This window comes from Silene latifolia, chromosome 9 (genome assembly GCF_048544455.1).
Source record: "Silene latifolia isolate original U9 population chromosome 9, ASM4854445v1, whole genome shotgun sequence".
In the NCBI taxonomy this organism is placed as follows: domain Eukaryota; kingdom Viridiplantae; phylum Streptophyta; class Magnoliopsida; order Caryophyllales; family Caryophyllaceae; genus Silene; species Silene latifolia.
In genome coordinates, this window is record NC_133534.1 from 3,100,100 (window position 1) to 3,118,314 (window position 18,215).

The window sequence follows — 18,215 nt, forward strand, 5'->3', positions numbered from 1 at the left end:
GCTTTCTATACTGTTTTTCCAAGTGTTTTGACTTTTATGAGCATTTTTCTCAAAATGTTCACACTAGTAGTAGTCACTATTGTTTACGTCATAATTTGGGGAGACGGTATCTCACTAATTTGGAAAATACGGTGTTTTATTAAAAGAGAGATGATTATGTTTTAAGGTGACTCTTTAGTTTCGTCGGCGAATTTATTTTATCTTTTTTTTTTGGTGTAGAATTTATTTTATCTTGAAATGGTATTTAGACGGTTTTAATACATGTCGGACGATTTTGTTTAAGATTGTCTTAATCTGCGAGACTAAAACACGATCTAACTAATTGTAAGTATGCAACTAATAATAAATGAACTAAATAGCATGGAATAACATTAAATAATTGACATAGTAAGGAAATATGTAACGGCTTTAAGTGAGATTTCGTGAAAGCTAGCGTGTTAGTTAGCGAGAAACGAAATGTCAGCCAAAAAAACTTTTTCCGTTTCATAATTCCAAAGGTGCGATATTACAATTTAAAATAAGAATGGTAACATGTAATATAATGGGCACCGTTTTTTAAGAAAATAGGTACGAAATTAAATAATTACTTTGGGGCCACAAATTACAAGAGTTAAGATCAGCTGTCCCATTTTTATGTCTCATCTTGTATTACATTACCTTAAGATCTTGACACATCACACTTCAAAGGATAAAAATGGCAATAATAAATAATAAAGTGTTTATGTGTCATCATCAGAAGTGATGGGACACAAGATTGGGACACGAAATGGGACAGAGGATCTCCATTGAAATTACAATCAATAATAAACAAATTGCGGAAAAACATATAAAAAGGTACGTAAACCCAAATTATTACTCCCTCCAATCCACACCAAAGGTAACACTTGCTTTTTGGCACTATTTATGGTCGTAGGGAATATTTGATATTACTCTTAATCTATAAGACACAATATAGTCATGCGAGATCTTGTTTGATTTATCGTCATGAATGCTACAAGAATATCAAATATTTATAATTTTTAATAATGTGTAACTAAAGATATTCACGTTGCAAAACGTGCCTCGACAAGTGTGATAAAGCAACTGTTACCTTTGGTTTGGATGAGAGGGAGTATTTCAGACGGCCAATTCCGTCTGAAACAAATATCCCGTGATTTTATGACCATTTTATGGTCAAATATAATGATTCAGCTAACGTTATCGCTTATGGTATCTTGTTTTTCAAAGAGAGACCAACTAATACGTAAATTCAACAAATTAATGGGAGATGTATCTTTCGAGTCATTGTTATTCCAAAGAATGGAAGGTATATCGATAACACTGTGGTAGTCAACAATGGCTAAAATGTATTGACCACTTTATTCATGGTCAATTTCTAGGACATGATTTCGGGTACTTCCTTCATTTTTTCTGGCAAAGCATAGTAATTTGTAGACGCGCACGCGTGTGGCCGTGTGGGTTTCCAAAGCACATCTCTCTCCACTTCTCCCGTTTAAGATTCAATTAATTTTCTTTAACTGATTATTTTGGTCTTTATAAAAAAGATGGAATGTTGAAATTATTTTATAATCAAATATAACCAATCATTTTTGAAAAACAAGTTTAGTATAAATTGTAAAACTAGCTGGATTTTGTGGTTCATTTGACCGTAAAATAATCACAAAATTCGTCTTTTTAAAAGCACGCAAAAAATCTGTTTGAAACAAGAATTTGTGATTAAAATTAACCTCAATACTTTGTAAATATTTGATGTTAAAACATACTCGAGTTAACCCGACTATAAAGTTGATCATAGGCCTAATGATCTGGTGCAAACTTAGCAAAGTTGACCTGACTTAATAAGGCTAATCTGATCTGCTACAACATACAGCGTTTAGCCCAAAATATGACTTTGACTCGATCCAAGTTTTGACATACTTGACCCAAAATAAGGATCTAAAGCCTCTTGAGCAAAAAATGACTCGATGTGAAATGATCTAAAGTGACCTGAAATTTATAAAATACTCCCTCCTATTCATCATTTTCTTCCCTATTTTCTTATTCGGATTATTCAGGTTTTCTTCCCTATTTCTTTTTTTGGGTTGATTTGTGTGGTCCAAATTAAATTTCATGTGGGGTAGTGTGTTTTATGTGGTCCAAAATCGGTTTCTTATTTCTTATGCAAAAAGAAAAGGGGAAGAATAGGAGGGAGTAATTTATATAATAATGAACTTCATAAAAGTTTAGCCAATAAAACTCAATAAAATTAACTTTGAACTATTTTATTATACCCAACTTTGGAAAATGTTCATTGTTAATTAAGTTATTAATAACTAAAGTGTTTTAACCGTTGATCAAAAAATGACCCGCCTTAATTGACACAAACCGACTTGGCGAAGTGATGAATAACACCAGGATCTCGGCATCAAGTTAGTAAAACATCCGAAGTTGACCTCAAACTCTACATGACTTGACTACCAGGCCCGACTCGAAATGACCTAGCCAAAGGTAACCTCACTCAAACGCAACTCAATTTATCTATTTTGTCAGATCTAGCACGGTGTACAATACTTATAGTCAAGTCAAGAGATACAGTAATAAACATCATTATTAGTTAGGGTACATACTAATACTTCCTCCATTCAACTCCACTCTACCTATTTCACTTTTGTACACTATTCACAATTGTGTATTCAATTTCGATTTTCTCTCGATACGTAAGTGGAAATATATTCATGTGGGATCTTGTTTAATTCGTCTTTACGAGTACATTAAAAGTATCTAACTTTTATAATTTTTGCAAATACGTAGCTAACGATATTTAGCGTGTAAAACACGTGTTGACAAACGTGAAAAAAGAAAGTGGTAGAGTGGAGTTTTTTTTTTTTGACAAGGGTGAACAAAGTTTTACATTCCAGTACCATGGCTATAAGAGCCATGTTGATATACTACAACATAAAACAAAGCACAATTAAAAAACATAGAACTATAATTATCTAGTAATAAACTGCGAGCAGTGATATATCTGCATCGGGTAACAGGAACATGTTGATGGAGGACAGTGGAATGGCCCCAAGCTTCTTCACCCAAACCATCAGCAAAACTAACGTCACCCACAGGCCATTGAACCAATTGAAGTATCATGGGACAAACACGAGGTGCACTTACGCTACATGAGCGTAGAAATTTTAAGGTGAAAACAAGCCACGAAGGCCTGTCTCGGATGGAGATTGCTCTCCTACACCACAGTGATCGATCACAACAATCAACGAACCAACAAACAAAGATGGCGAGCGAACTGATGAGAAGGTAAAGGGAGAACCCGTTAACCAATCCCATGGCCATGGGCCCATGACCACCCAAGAAGGACCATCTCGGGGGAAGACAACATAACCCAGATAGACAACCACTGTCATAGGCACACACAAACTACTAATAGTAATACCTAACGAAAAACAAATCCCATATGACGGGTTTATTTGAAGAAACTGCAAACAAAGGAGATTGAATGGAGGAAGTATGAACTACTCATACAGAAAACATTTTGAAAAAATTAGAAGAAAGATCATCCGAAGATAATTTAAAACAAAGATACTACCTAACTGTTCCGGGTGTAATTCCAGAGCAGTTATAAGTTACCACCCGTGCTTGTAGAATGACGTCCTTAGTTGAATCCTCCTTGCGGTCTCCTGAAACGATGAACAAACTGAGGGCTCGGCTTTGGACCGAGCGAACTCACTCCGACGCTCAAGTCAGTAAACTTAGAGAGATAAGTTGTTGTTACTTGGCGAAGTATATATTGTAGAGAGATAAGGAAGATATTACCAGATGAATAGTGATTCTTAGGTTAAATTGTGGATCATTTCCTCAATGATAGTTGAGGAGTATTTATAGACTTTCACCTTTTGTCACGTAGTGGCCAAGTGGCCAAGTGGCTAGCAGGTGGAAAGACTGAGCTACCCTCGGCCGAGGGGCCATGGCAGCCGACGGGCCCAGTTGACTCGCCGCCGAGGGGTCTTGGATATGAGTTCGCGGATGTGTGCCTTGCATTTGGTGGTTGCCCGGCCGGACCCAAGAGACAGTAAGCCGAGGCCTCGCTTGTTAGGGGTTGTCTAAGCCGTTGACTTGCTATGGATATCTTTGACCTTACTCAATATGTTGACTTGGTCAGCGGGTGCAGAATATGCCCCATCACTAACTATTAACCACAACAAAATAAATTATCAATAGATAGATATCGTTGAGGACTTTAGGTTACTACCATTAAAATTGATACTCCTCCATACCAAGGAGAGGGGAACGAAAGAGCTATTGTGGGTGATGTTATTGAGTGACAAGTAAACAATAAGTTATGTGAATGATCAAGTTACTCTTTAAAAACATTCTCAATATATAGAAAAGTTAGACACATGAATAAAACACTCATAAATAAAATAGGTAATTAAATAACTGGACTGCACTGCACTGGACTACACCGAATACTTCATATTAGTATGATCGTAGTTAATGCTATTAATCTATTATTACCATAAAAATTAAGTTAGCTTTTTTAAGTACATCAATTAAATTAAATTATCTTAGTACCAAACTATACGAAATCAAAACCCACACGATTCAATGTGACTTATTGGAGTGCGTACCCCAAGCCATCGATAACAAATTGTCAAAGAACAAAAGCACGAGCTTTTTGACTTGTGAAGTGAGCATAAGATATATTGCGAATCCATTCCAATTATTGTTTATTTTCCTTCCAATTAAAAACCATCTAAAGTCAATAATCGCATAGTTTATCAAAACATAAAATGATACGGAGTTGTCGATATCTTAATTTTAATGAACCAGGAGAATCGGAGTTGTCGATATCTTAATTTTAATGATAGTTGCTTTTCTCAAACAAGGTCGTTTTAGAGTTTTAAAGAAGAAATTTATTAAAATAATCGCATAATAAACGGATCAATTAATGAATAGGTCTCCTGAGAGACGACCTCTTAATAAGCTTATTGAGAGACCATTGTACAATTTTAAGAAAAAGTGGTACTAAAGATAATAAAATAGGTACAAATCATAATTAATGATAAAATGGGTACATTTATTATGTAAATAGGTACGAAATTAGTATGTTACGATCAAAAATAAAAGGGGTACGAAATACAAATAAAAGGGTACGAAATATTGCTCTCTCAATAACTTAGTAAGAGACCGTCTCTCCTAATTTTTAGTGTCAATTAAAATAAGTATTCCGTAGTTTCATTAGTGTATACATTTCAAATGTGTGTGATATATTAAATGAAAATTTTACTTGAAAGATTTATTTACAAATTTTTTGTATACATTTCAAAAGTTTATTTACTAGGAAATAACGAAAAGTTTGTCTCATGCTATTCAACTGTTTGTTGTTTTAACTGTTTAATTTTAAAAACGAATATTATCATCTTAAGTGAAACTAATTGTTGCTTGGAACTCGTGAATAATGTCGTATGAGTAGAAAGCAGGTCTTTATATGTATGTTGTTGTAGAGAGTTTTTGTGAGTTTGAACATTAGATTGGAGATTAAGCGCCTTCTAACGGATCACGTAAGGCATATTAGCATCATATAGATTGTTAACCTCGTGACATAAGATCAAATAACGATAAAGCTTGAACAAAACTTACAAATACACATCCTTGTAAGAATGTTGACGGGTAAATTTATATGAACAACTAATAATCCAATTATTGTAGATTGATTGAAACATATAGTGAGTAAGTTTGAGATTCGCGAAAGTGGTAATCTAACCCCTTTACTTTGACTTATTGTGAGATTAGGCCCCTTAAGTTTAGATTGGAGTGATTAAGCCCCTTAAGTTAGATACAAAGTGAAAGTAAGCCCATCACCCAAAATCTCATGAGAAATTCATCTTCTCATACCACAAAAGCTCAAATAGTTGATGTTTTATATAAAAAAAAGTTCAGAATTGTTTTTTTAAATGTAAAAAAAGATAATGTTTTTAAATTTTGAAAAAATGAAAATTTTGGTTTTAATTATGTTTCCTGAGAAAAAAAAACTTATTTTTATTAAAATATATCACTAATTCACTATTACTTAAGAAAAATATTTGATAGTCAAAATTAGGCACATACTTCCTCCATTCAATTCCACTCTACCTATTTCACTTTTGTACACTATTCACAATTGTGTATTCAATTTCGATTTTCTCTCGATACGTAAGTGGAAATATATTCATGTGGGATCTTACTTGATTCGTCTTTACAAGTACATTAAAAATATATTTTATAATTTTTGCAAATACTTAGCTAACAATATTTAGAGTGTAAAACACGCGTTGCAAACGTGAAAAAAGAAAGAGGTAGAGTGGAGTTGAATGGAGGAAGTATATTCTTAGAGTTTCTCTACTAATTTTTTTTTTTACATATATGTTTATTTGTAAAGAACTGTCAAAAAATTTAGGAAAAATATTCAGTTCTTTTATAAAACATAAAAAGTTTGATTTTATAAAATAATTTAAAACTCTAATTAATTTTAATTCATTTTAAATTTTGATTCCATTTGTTAACTTTTTTACTCTAATACGGAGTAGTATATTTTGTAAAAAAGTATAATTGATTTCACTTTTTGTGATGTGATATATTGAATTTCTCATGAGATTTTGGGGGAGGGACTTAATTTCACTTAAATGCAAAGTTAAGGGGGTAAATTACAACAAACCAAACTTAAGGGGGTTGATTTCACTATCAAGTAAAGTTAAGGGGGGTCATTTACCACTTCCCCGAGATTAGATTCAACTGTTCAATGTTAATTAGTAACTAGTTTTATACCCGTGCAAAAAATGCACGGGTCGTAATAGCAGGCGCTATCATTAGATATATGAACATATAATTGAGCGTGATTAAGTGTTCAATACCGTGACAATATAAATAGTCCATATTTGAAGATTCGAATATTTGATGAATATTAGATTTGAATATCACATAATATACAACCATATTTTATTAGAATTATATTAAATGTATTTGACATGTCAGACCCGTTGAATATATGTAAATTGCAACATTTTATGTAAATTGTGATATTTTAACTTATGTTTTAACTAAGAAATCAAAATAGGAATAGGAGATATGAATTGGAATTGGGTTGAAGAAAGAGAGTAATTAAATAGAATAAGAAATATGGAGGGACCCACATGTAGAAACTCAATTTAATTAATCAAAAGCCAAGAAAAAACTTGGCTTTTATACTATGTAGATTGTGATATTTTAACTTATGTTTTAACTAAGAAATTAAAATAGGAATAGGAGATATGAATTGGAATTGGGTTGAAGAAAGAGGGTAATTAAATAGAATAAGAAACATGGAGGGGTCCACATATAGAAACTCAACAGCCAATCAAAAGCCAAGAAAAAACTTGGCTTTTATACTATGTAGATTATTGATGGTTTTATCCTTTAGCGGCAAAGTCAAACTTTAAAGTTCGAGGTTGACATTGGGCTTACTAATGATTTTATATTCGACTTGATCGAAGGCAAAATACATAAGCCCATATCTCAGCTTAAAATATTATTGAGTAAAATGGCCTTATACAAACATATGTAAAACTAACTTTGTAGCTACTTTAAATTTTCACTAATAATTTGGATCTATAATCTCGTCTGTTATATTCATTTTACATAATTACATTCACTTAAATTGAGCTTATTTTAAACTTGGATGTACTCAACTTGTCACTTTAGTTTAGCTTGTTCAATTCAATTCAACGCACTTCAGCTTTGTTCATTCCATCTGTCTAGTTTATGGAAAAAAAAGTTATATACTCCGTATTATTGTAACATTAAAGTTGATGAAGTTTTAATTTAATAAACGATTTCGTTTTGATTTGATTCAATTCAGTTTAGTCCAGTCTTGGTCTTGGACCCATACTCACCCATCTAAGTTCCAACAACCTTGCACTCGATCAACCAATAGCAATAAACCAAAACTGTCATCAAACCAATCAACACTTGCCACATAATCATTCAACGTCAGCGCGCATATAACATACTTTCCCCCCTTTTAATTTCTTAATTAATAAAACCCTAACCAACAAAAAAACTGAATTTCAAATCTCAATTATTCTTCTTTTTCCCTTGAAAACTTCTAGGGTTTCGCGTAATTCGTCTGGAAATTCCGCGATCGGAGATTATCGGCGGTTAATTTCGCCGGAATGGAAGCACATGCGTCAGGATTCCGGCGAGTGCTTTTATTGACGTTTTGTGTCGCCGGAATTTGGGCTGCTTATATTTCTCAAGGCGTTCTTCAGGAAAATCTGTAATGCATCGTATATCTTTCTCAATTTGTCGTAGATCATGATTATTGATTGTTAATTTATTAATTTTATTGCGAATTTATGAGCATTTTAGTTTGATTTTGTGATATTCTGTAATGCTGGGTTGTTGATTAGGGTTTAATGTTTGAATTTGGGAAATTTTGTTGGATTAGTGACGAAGCTAGGATTCGAAGTTAGTGAGGGTAAAAGTTGATTGCAAATGTTAGTGGGGGGTGAATTAGAAGTGTGATAGTGTAATTTTGAAAGAAAAAGGCTGAAATTTGAACTAAAAGATTCGTACTTTACATCGTCGATGTGACCTAGTGGCGTAGTTGGGATGCTTAGTTTGGATTTAAAGCTAGTGTGGATAAAAGTAGATTGGTAATTGTAGGGGGTGAATTAGGAATGTAATAGAGTGATTTAGAAAGATAAAAATCGGAAATTTTAACTAAAAGATTCATACTATATGTTTTCGATGTGGGCTAGTGGCGGAGTTAGGATACAAAGCTAGTGTGGGTAAAAGTAGATTAGTAATTCTAGGGGACGAATTAGGAATGGAATAGTGTAATTTAAAATGATAAATTAAAAAATTTAACTAAAAGATTCGGCATTACATTGTTTGTGTGGTGGCTAGTCGAGCTGACTGAGTTGTTGATTATTGAATGTGGGATTGGATCATGGGAAACACAAGAATCTGCGAGCTCATACTGTGTAATGTATAATGTGGGCAGGTCGACGAAGAGATTTGGACCAGACAAGAAGAGATTTGAGCATTTAGCATTTCTGAATTTGGCGCAAAATGTAGTCTGTTTGATCTGGTCCTTTATTAGTAAGCTTCTGTTTTATTCTTTAATCTCCTCTTAAGCGAAAAAATTAAGCCGAGTTTTTACTTAACTATGTGGTAACATGGAGTTCAGTTGACGTGGGTAAAATGTAATTTGGTTTTGTGGGATACCTGCAGTGATTAATCTCTGGTCGAGAGGTAAGGGAGGTGCTCCATGGTGGAGTTATTGGAGTGCAGGGATAACGAACACGATTGGACCTGCAATGGGGATTGAAGCCTTGAAGTACATAAGCTATCCTGCCCAGGTATTCACTTCATTCTCTGACTGTTTTTGTGATTGAAGGCGGAAGTCAAAGGCAAAATATTAATCAGTAAAATGTCGGTAGTAGATTTGGGCTTGCTTAAGGAACCAGGAGGAATGCCTGGTTTGTCTGTGTCATGTTAGTGTGGGGTGAATCCTTTTTTGTGATCATAAGTGGGATTAGACTCTGAAGGGTAATAGGATACTCTAGTTTCGATTTATAGGTAGTACTGTTGTGACCGCATATGTGCTCATTTAGGATTCTGCAAGATGTTACAGCTTAGTTGGTTGATTACGGGTATGATGTCGTAACACATCTGTTTATGTTGTTTTAACGAGTGCTGTCTCTGATGCAGGTCCTAGCCAAGTCATCAAAGATGATTCCAGGTAAAAAGATGTTTTTTAATTTTGTCTCGTTAGTGCTCATGCAAATGTTCATGGAATTAAACTTTTTTCCCTATATAGAGCTTGTTATAGTATAGTATAAATGGAAGACCTTTGCTCTAGATTTTGTTTCCCGTCGTGGCACCCTTGTCAATTGTCATCTCCAATAATTGTATTTTTAATAATGAATTTTAAAATAAGAGAAAGTTGTGCTATTGAGTATAGATCCCCTTTCTCCATCTTTTCACGAATCCTTGTCTAATGTAATTTATGGGACACAATTCCTTTTCATTGTAAACAGTTTTTGATATAATGTTTCTTCCTTCTCAGTTATGCTTATGGGCGCCTTAGTATATGGCATAAGATACACAGTTTCAGAATATCTATGTACATTTCTTGTTGCTGGAGGTGTGTCTATGTTCGCACTCTCAAAGGTGAGAATTATGTATAATTTCTGTTGTATTTTACTTAATTTTTCATTTACTGACATCTTTATCGCAAGGGTATTGTCGGTGTCATCATCCTCTTTGGTCACCAGAAGTAGAATATCTAATACTTAAATGTCCTGTGACTCAGACTAGCTCAAAGACCATCAGTAAGCTGGCACACCCCAATGCACCTCTTGGATATGGGCTCTGCTTCTTAAATCTCGCTTTTGATGGATTTACAAATGCTACACAGGATTCAATCACAGCAAGGTATTGCTGGACTTTCTCCTTTTATTCGTAATCTAGATGCTACAATTTGTTCTGATGGTAACATACTGGCTACATCTTTCATCATGTCTTATCACCTTATTGCTGACGGCCATGATAGATCGGCCTTTAGCCAAAGGGGGTGGGAGTGGCAGTCGTGCGGATTTACATAGCCTTACCGTTGTACTAGAAACACAAAGAAATTGTTTCTGAATGACCCATTATGATATTACATCAGAACTGCATCGTCCAACTTCTACTTCACATTACAAGGGGTTGGGAGTGGCAGTCGTGCGGATTTACATAGCCTTACCCTTGTGCTTGAAACACAGATTATTTTTTGAATGACCCATTATGGTATTACATCAGATCTGCGTCGTCCAACTTCTACTTCACATTACAAGGACCGCAACACGTGTAATCAGCCATTTTGCTTTATGATCATCATGTTCCAAAACCAATGAAGAACTAGTACCGTGTTTATTTGTCAATCTGTGTGTGAAGTAGACTTTCGGGTGACTGAAGTTTACTTTGGTGATTTTGGTCCGAGGAAACCATCTCAATTGCATAGCACTAAGGTTTTTGTCTTTTATTTTGTTTGCCCTTTTCTTAGGTACCCGAAGACAAGCGCTTGGGAAATAATGCTGGGAATGAATCTCTGGGGTACCATATACAACATGGTATTCATGTTTGGATGGCCACAAGCAAGTGGATACGAAGCCATTCGATTCTGCCAGCACCACCCAGAAGCAGCATGGGACATATTATTCTACTGCCTATGCGGTGCAGTTGGCCAGAATTTCATCTTCCTGACAATCAGCCGGTTTGGATCCCTCGCTAACACGACTATCACCACCACCCGCAAATTTGTGAGCATTGTCGTCTCTTCCCTTCTGACTGGTAATCCACTTTCCACCTCCCAGTGGAGTAGTGTTGCCATGGTCTTCTCTGGCCTCTCGTATCAAATTTATCTAAAATGGCAGAAGTTGCAAAGATTGCAGAAGAAGCGCAAAGCTACTTAATGGCCGTATAGGTAGTCTTTTTTTTTTTTTTTTTTTTCTTTTTGAATCATATTCTGCCTATAGGATTGGATGTCCTGATTTGTACTACTTCAGGCTTACGGAGAAAAGATTAGCATAGAGATTGTTGTAACTAATACTTCCTACATTGGAATTTAAGTGATCCGAGAAATTTTGCATTAAATTAATGCATGTAGCTCGAAGCTTACTCTCGTTTGGGACCCTCGTTTGTTATCGATTTGGTGAAGCGGAAAATGGTCATGGTACACTTTTCATTAGTCATGAACATTTGACAATGGTTTTGATCATGGCACACTATTCGTTACGACAAAACATTGTGACTGCTGTTTCTGAAAATTATCATGTTTTTTTTTGGTAACAAGAAGCGGGGTTAATCCAAATAAGAACGGAAATTAAAGCACACAAATTAAAAAGCATAATAAGGAACAAGTCTAGGCCACGACGCGCCTCCAACAGATGGTAATACTCCGCTTCCAACAAATTGATGAACACTTGGGAGTCCGTCTGTATAATGACTCGGGAAAATAATCGTTCCTTAGCAATAATCAAACCGCGTTTAAGAGCCAAATCGAGCAAGAATGTAAATTTGATTGCATATTTGGTTGGAAGCTCTAATACAACATTACCCTAGTGTTTCAATAACTCCCGTAAATAGGGGGGTCGGATATACGCAGTCTTATCTTTGTGTTAGCAACAAAAAGAGACTGTTTTCGAATGTACCCAAGATGAAAATTGCGTTGAGAATTGCATCGAAAGACTGGTACTTCACAGGAGAAAGAAGCTCTAAGGTTGGAGGAGATAAAGTAGTATCCACAGAGTATACTTTAGTTTGTATTTTTTTCCCTCCAACTTTTTACTCAGAAAACTTTAATTAACACAGAAGAACTGAATCATTCATACAGAGATTGAAAGAGCAATCTGGAACGGAGGGAGCAACATGAGCTGTATATATGCCTGTACTTCAAGAGTCGGAAGTCTGAAGCATATTGGTTTAGCCAGTTATCGAAAAAAAAAATGTCAAGGCTGTCGATAAAATGGAAGTTTGAAGTCCTTACACAGTCCTGCTGAGTTTACCTGTAAGTTCTGCCTTTGCTTTTGCAAACATTCTCATTATAGACGGACACTATTTGTCTATAGCTATAGACGGATAGTGTCCCTCTATAATGAGAATTTGTGCATAACAATCCGTCTCATTATAAACGGCCACTAATAGTGGCCGTCTATAATGAGACGGATTGTTGCTTCTGTAATAGTGCTGTCTGCTTGATTAATTATCTGAAACAAAGTTGCCCTTATCTGCTGAAACCTGTAACATTAAAATAAAAGGGAAGAAAAGTAGAAAACCATGTCTAAACACCATTCAGACAATTTCTTTTATTTTCAAACTCGAGTGTTTTTGAGATTACAGTACATAAAAATCGAAAACCCAAAAAAAAAATTATTCTATGCTATCTGCAAAGTGCAAACCAATACTAAATTAAGAGGATTTACCATTCCATTGGTGATTCCTCCATGATTTCATGATACTTTCTATAATGTATACCTATTTGGATCGACCAGACGAGATGCCCATGTGTAAATCATCAGGTTGCTGTACAAAGAACAAATTTTTGCCGAATTTGGCTGGGAGATCAACTATCCAAATTTGATTCCCATAAAAAAAAACAAAAAAATGGCATGCATACACAATTGACTCACACTCGGGTAAGCTACACGCACCCAGAGTGTGAAACGGAAAGAATTAAGGAACACTATGACAATCTGAAGTGCGGATGTTGGAAATGCAGATGTTAAAAGCCTCTCAAATAAAACTTCAGGCCTATGTGGCTGCAATGGTGGGAAACCTGAGAAAGAAAGACAAAAATCTCGGTATTATGACTGCCTGTGTTTTACGGGCAGGGGTAACAAACTGAGTTTAAAGGCCTTGAAGAAGTGCTTTTCTGCAAGGTGGTGGTTGCAGGGGATTGCTGATATTGTTTTGAGCCGGAGATTCAATTCCGAGAGTTTTCAGTAGAAAGTGCCTCTCCTGAAATACGTATAAAGGTAATCGTCAGTCAGTAATGCATCGATAGGAACCCTTGAGTTGCAGACTTGTAATATCAAGTAAACATGTCAGGCCACCTCATAAGGTATCTAACTACATCATGGCATCATGCTACTGATGCTGATGCACGCTGCAGCTGAAATCGACATGTTTATAAAAACGATCACATCCTAACAATCAGGAGAGATGTATCGGGCCAAAATGCCAAATAACTCCATATAGGCTTTAAATTCAAAAACAGCTAATTTGAATCAGTAGCAATTCAATGGCGAAGACAGAAACTGAATTTAGTGATAGCAGCATTCGGAGCACATGCATTGATCAATACTGTTTAACCAGGAAAAAGAAGAGATGACTTACACTCTCTGAAAACTGTGGGCTCGGGATTGTCGATGCCATAGACCTGAATATCGGAGTTACTTGGACTGGGGAGCTACTCTCTGCAATTACAGGTCAAAAACAAATCAGAAGCTGTTCTCAGCGACATTGTAACAAAATCAAGCAAGCCTGCTCTCCTGTATAATAACCGAGCCTCAATCCCAAATTGAATTGAGGTCGGCTTACATGAAGCGTCACTTGAAAGTTGAAACCATCGAAGACACAAACAAAAATGAAAAAAAGGGGGAAGAAAAAAGGAAAGCAAACACGAAAAAATAGTCTCTCATTGGCAGCGAGCACAACAACAACATCAGAGCCTTAATCCCAAAATGATTTGGGGTCGGCTGACATGAATCATCCTTTAGAACCGTCCATGGGTGAACGCACACCTCAAAATGCGAAAATATAGAAAAGAAAAAATGAAAAACAAAAGGGGAGTGAAACATAATACAAAAGAAGGTAAACTTGAGGTTTTAAAATCGAAATCCGGATTTCTTTTATAAAAAAATAGAATTTAAATCGAGAATAAAGATTAAAACGATTTTGAAAACCGAAGTTATAAAACAAGTTATTAGCATCAACTACCCGAAGCATTGTGAATTTAATTACCTTGACCTACTGCTGCACAAGAAATGTGCTTGCTTCCAGGCATGTCAACACAACCATTATCTCCTATCTTTAATGATTGTGTGTCAGCTTCAATCTCGTCATGCATTGTGCAGATTTCAAGGTGAGATTGTTCAACTTGATCATTAGCGGTATGGGACAAAGTAGTTGATCCAGTACTATACTCAGAACTGCTTGAAGATTCATACATATCAGGCTCCCTGCAAAGCACACAACTTGTAGATTTAAATTGTATGTGATCTTAAAAAGTCAGCAAGAGCCGGCCCGTCTTCCCAAACCTAAAATCCGTCTTTTAATTGGTTCTATTAGAAATATAAAGTATAGTTCAGTTTAATTTAAGACCTCTCATGTAATTGAATGCCTTTGTCACTTCTCAGATCCTTCATCAACTCTTTGAAGTCGTCAAGCTGGAAACCCACATCTGTTATTTTGCATTTAAGCCGATCACTCATATTGTTTTTGTCAAAGTGATTCTGGAGTACCTGCAAATGCGGCTCAATCAGTGTCAGCAAGCATTTGTGCCTGAAATGACAACTTACACTTGCTGATAGTAATAAAGAATCATTCTATCCGTAAATAACAGCAAGCATTTGTACCTGAAATGACAATTACACTTGCTGACAGTAATAAAGAATCATTCTATCCGTAAATAACTTTAGAGGGGGTGTCCATAAATAAACTCGTTGCGTTTATAACTCGCGGGTAAGGCTGCATACATCTTCCTAACTTGCATATCTACCCGAGTTTTCTAGGTTCCTTTATTTTTGTGAAAAACAAACAATGACGTTTTTTCATGGACATAGGGATTTTAAGACAAGCTACGGAAATTTAACACACGCAAAGTTCTTACTTTCCAAGCATTCTCAAGGCTTTGCTCGGTATTATCCATATTTACTTTTACTGCAAGAGAGCTAAGTAACTCTGCTTGCTGCACCAAAGCAGCTACCTTCGGATCATCCTTTCTAAGATATGTTCCCTCAACTTTCTTGTTATCTGTTCATGCGACATTTTGTACGATTAGCACTGCTTAATCAGGAAAGCATGTTACTCAATCAACAATAGTACAACAAGAAAAAAAACTTCTAATTGCGTAAAAGTCAAGGTTATAAGCCATAAATTCAACATTAAATACAGAAAGTTGACCAGTAGATAATTCAAAAATGCAACTGTCAGTGTCATGTACTCCATACCATTTATCACCATTTCCTGGGTTGTTGAAACTAGTAAATTATCAACCTTGCTGTCATTTTGTGTAAGCACTGCGAAAGGACGCCTTAATAGCTCCGTCGTAGTTCCAGAGTTCTTATGCAAAATGTTTCCAGAGACGAAATTTTCCACACGGTTCAGGATGTGGGACCTCCTAAATTAACAAAATTATATCAGGATCAGCATGCAAAACTCGTGCAAGATAAGAAATCCAATGCAAGTCTATATTCTGTAATCTACCTCAACTTTTTGAATGGGGATGCGATATCAACCATCCCCGTTGAAGAAAACCCATTGTCGACCAAGACCCTTTTGTTGTTTGCATTTATAGATGTGCTGCTATTCTCCTTGGCCAAGGCTTCACGCTTAGCTTTCTTCTTGCACAGGGTAGAGAAACGGTTTTTGACAGCATTATCAGTCCTGCAAAATACAGTTTGCATGCACATATCAGCATCTTATCCAATTTCGGACGCTAAATGGGAATAACAACATCATTTTCAGACCCTCAAATGCAGTTCCGAAGTGTTGGAAGCCAACCCATAACGAAAATTATGTCGAAATCATATAGCCTGAGTGCTACTGTGCTACTCCATATTTTTAATGACAATAAGAAGCGCATACAGTTTAACGAGTCATAATCAATCCCCGAAATCACCAATGTCAAAAGAAAAATCAATTATGAGTTGAACTTAATACCTTCCAGAGACCACCTTGGCAATTTCAGTCCACCTATTACCAAATATCTTCTGGGCCTGCATATAAACTACTGTCACTGTTACAACTCCCAACTTTTTTATACCATATCCTTTATGTACTTTTAAAACAACTTTACCAGTAAACTGTTAACTTGTTAATTAACACTCAATTAAGTTCTGCTAAAGTACACAGTAATCAACTATCAGCATCAAATTACCTCACATAATAACATATCTTCCTCTGGTGACCAACCTCCTTTTTTGAAATCGGAATTCAGATATGTATACCATCTGCAAACAGCATATTAGAAATTTAGAATTCGCCTTCCTCGGTTACTAACTCACATAAGACCGTTGTATACATACAACATAGTTACAAAGGTTCATCTGCATACCACGGTCTCATTTGAGTTTTCGTGCACCACTGAAGTAGCTACCCAATAGGCCAATATTAACAAAAAGGCAACACTTTGAGACTTTGAAGGGGCCAATTTACTCAAAGTGACAAACTTTTGACACTAATAATAAAAAAAATCATTTTTTTTCTGTCTCAATCATTTGTTTACCTTTTGTATTCACTGTGATGGGTAATTTAATCAAAGGTAAACAAATGATTAGGACGGAGGGATTAATATATTGTTGTTTGTTTTACTAACCTTCTTCTACATTGCCTTGTAGTCTTATCCTTAAAATTTGATGCAATAATTGTCCAACTGCAATCAATCCAAAGTAAAACACCCAAAAATCATCAATTTCATGATACCCACAAAAATTTAATCAATACCCATTTCATCTAATCCCCCAAAATCAATATTAATCCAACCAAAAATAAAATTGGAAAAAAATTGGATGAAATTTCAATTAAAAATGAACAGTTACTGTATCATACTTGTCAGTCCCATGAATGCTTATTTGGTCTCTCAGTATATCATCCTCCTGCAAATCCAATCCATATATATCAATCTCAGAATCCATTACGACTCGTGTCTGAATAGAGCTGAACTGAACTGAACTGAAATTAAGTGTAAAGGAATCGGCCGTAATACAAAACAAACAATCTGAATATCTGATGATTATAATACAAAAAAGTAAGAAATGATTAAAAATTAATGATGCTGAAAAAAAATCAACCTCTTGAGTCCATGTAACAATACGACGTTCTTTAGGTTTATAAGAAGCATTAGTTGATGAATCTTCATTATTTGGTTGCTTCATCATCATCATCAATCTTTGAAGTAATCCAAAATTTGCATGCTCAAATCAAAGATTACACCTTTCTTAATTGTATTTATATGATCAAATTTCAACACACAAAATCAATCAAAATAAATAATTATTTATATAAAATGAATTAAATTTGATTAATTAATATTGATGAAAGGAAAAAGATGAAAAATTTGAGGTGGGTTTTTGAGGGATTGATCAAAGGTGGGATTTTTTGAACAAATGTTTAGGATTTGAGGTATTATTTGGGTATATTAATCACGGGTTTTCATGGTACATGTTAGAAAAACCGTTTTAATATGATATGGATGAAATTGCATGTGTTGATCATTATGGTGAAAAGTTGGGATTTGTAGAAGAAATGTTATTACGGGTTTTGAATGACACGAGTTAGAAAAACCGTTTTATTATTATGACGGAAAATGGTTTAAGTGATTAGTTAGTTTGGAATGAAAGAAATGTCAGAAAAAAAAGAATGAGTGAGTGTGTGTAGGGATTATATAACGGAAACGTAGGAGAGTGGGCGGGGAGATATGATTGATGAAGAGAGGTTTGAAT

At 35.2% G+C, this 18,215-nt stretch overlaps 2 protein-coding genes across 3 annotated transcripts; one reads left to right on the top strand and one right to left on the bottom strand.

Moving 5' to 3' along the window:
• The first annotated feature begins 8,035 nt into the window (after positions 1–8,035).
• LOC141598720 (UDP-galactose/UDP-glucose transporter 3) lies at positions 8,036–11,674 on the top strand. The gene is made up of 7 exons (XM_074418465.1): positions 8,036–8,281; positions 9,011–9,108; positions 9,241–9,368; positions 9,721–9,751; positions 10,079–10,182; positions 10,325–10,446; positions 11,057–11,674. The coding sequence occupies exons 1-7, from the start codon at positions 8,178–8,180 to the stop codon at positions 11,463–11,465; spliced, it is 996 nt and encodes a 331-aa protein (XP_074274566.1). The 5' UTR covers positions 8,036–8,177; the 3' UTR covers positions 11,466–11,674.
• Positions 11,675–12,819: 1,145 nt separating this feature from the next.
• LOC141598716 (transcription factor MYB124-like) lies at positions 12,820–18,215 on the bottom strand. 2 transcript variants are annotated; one of them, XM_074418461.1, is made up of 12 exons: positions 17,565–18,215; positions 17,323–17,369; positions 17,090–17,146; positions 16,652–16,724; positions 16,435–16,490; positions 15,979–16,158; positions 15,723–15,892; positions 15,383–15,525; positions 14,875–15,014; positions 14,515–14,732; positions 13,888–13,967; positions 12,820–13,509 (listed from the first exon to the last, which is right to left on the bottom strand). In XM_074418461.1, the coding sequence occupies exons 1-12, from the start codon at positions 17,655–17,657 to the stop codon at positions 13,399–13,401; spliced, it is 1,368 nt and encodes a 455-aa protein (XP_074274562.1). In that variant the 5' UTR covers positions 17,658–18,215; the 3' UTR covers positions 12,820–13,398. The 2 variants fall into 2 exon arrangements, with proteins under 2 accessions (XP_074274562.1, XP_074274563.1); XM_074418462.1 differs by having other exon boundaries at positions 16,435–16,501; positions 17,565–18,211.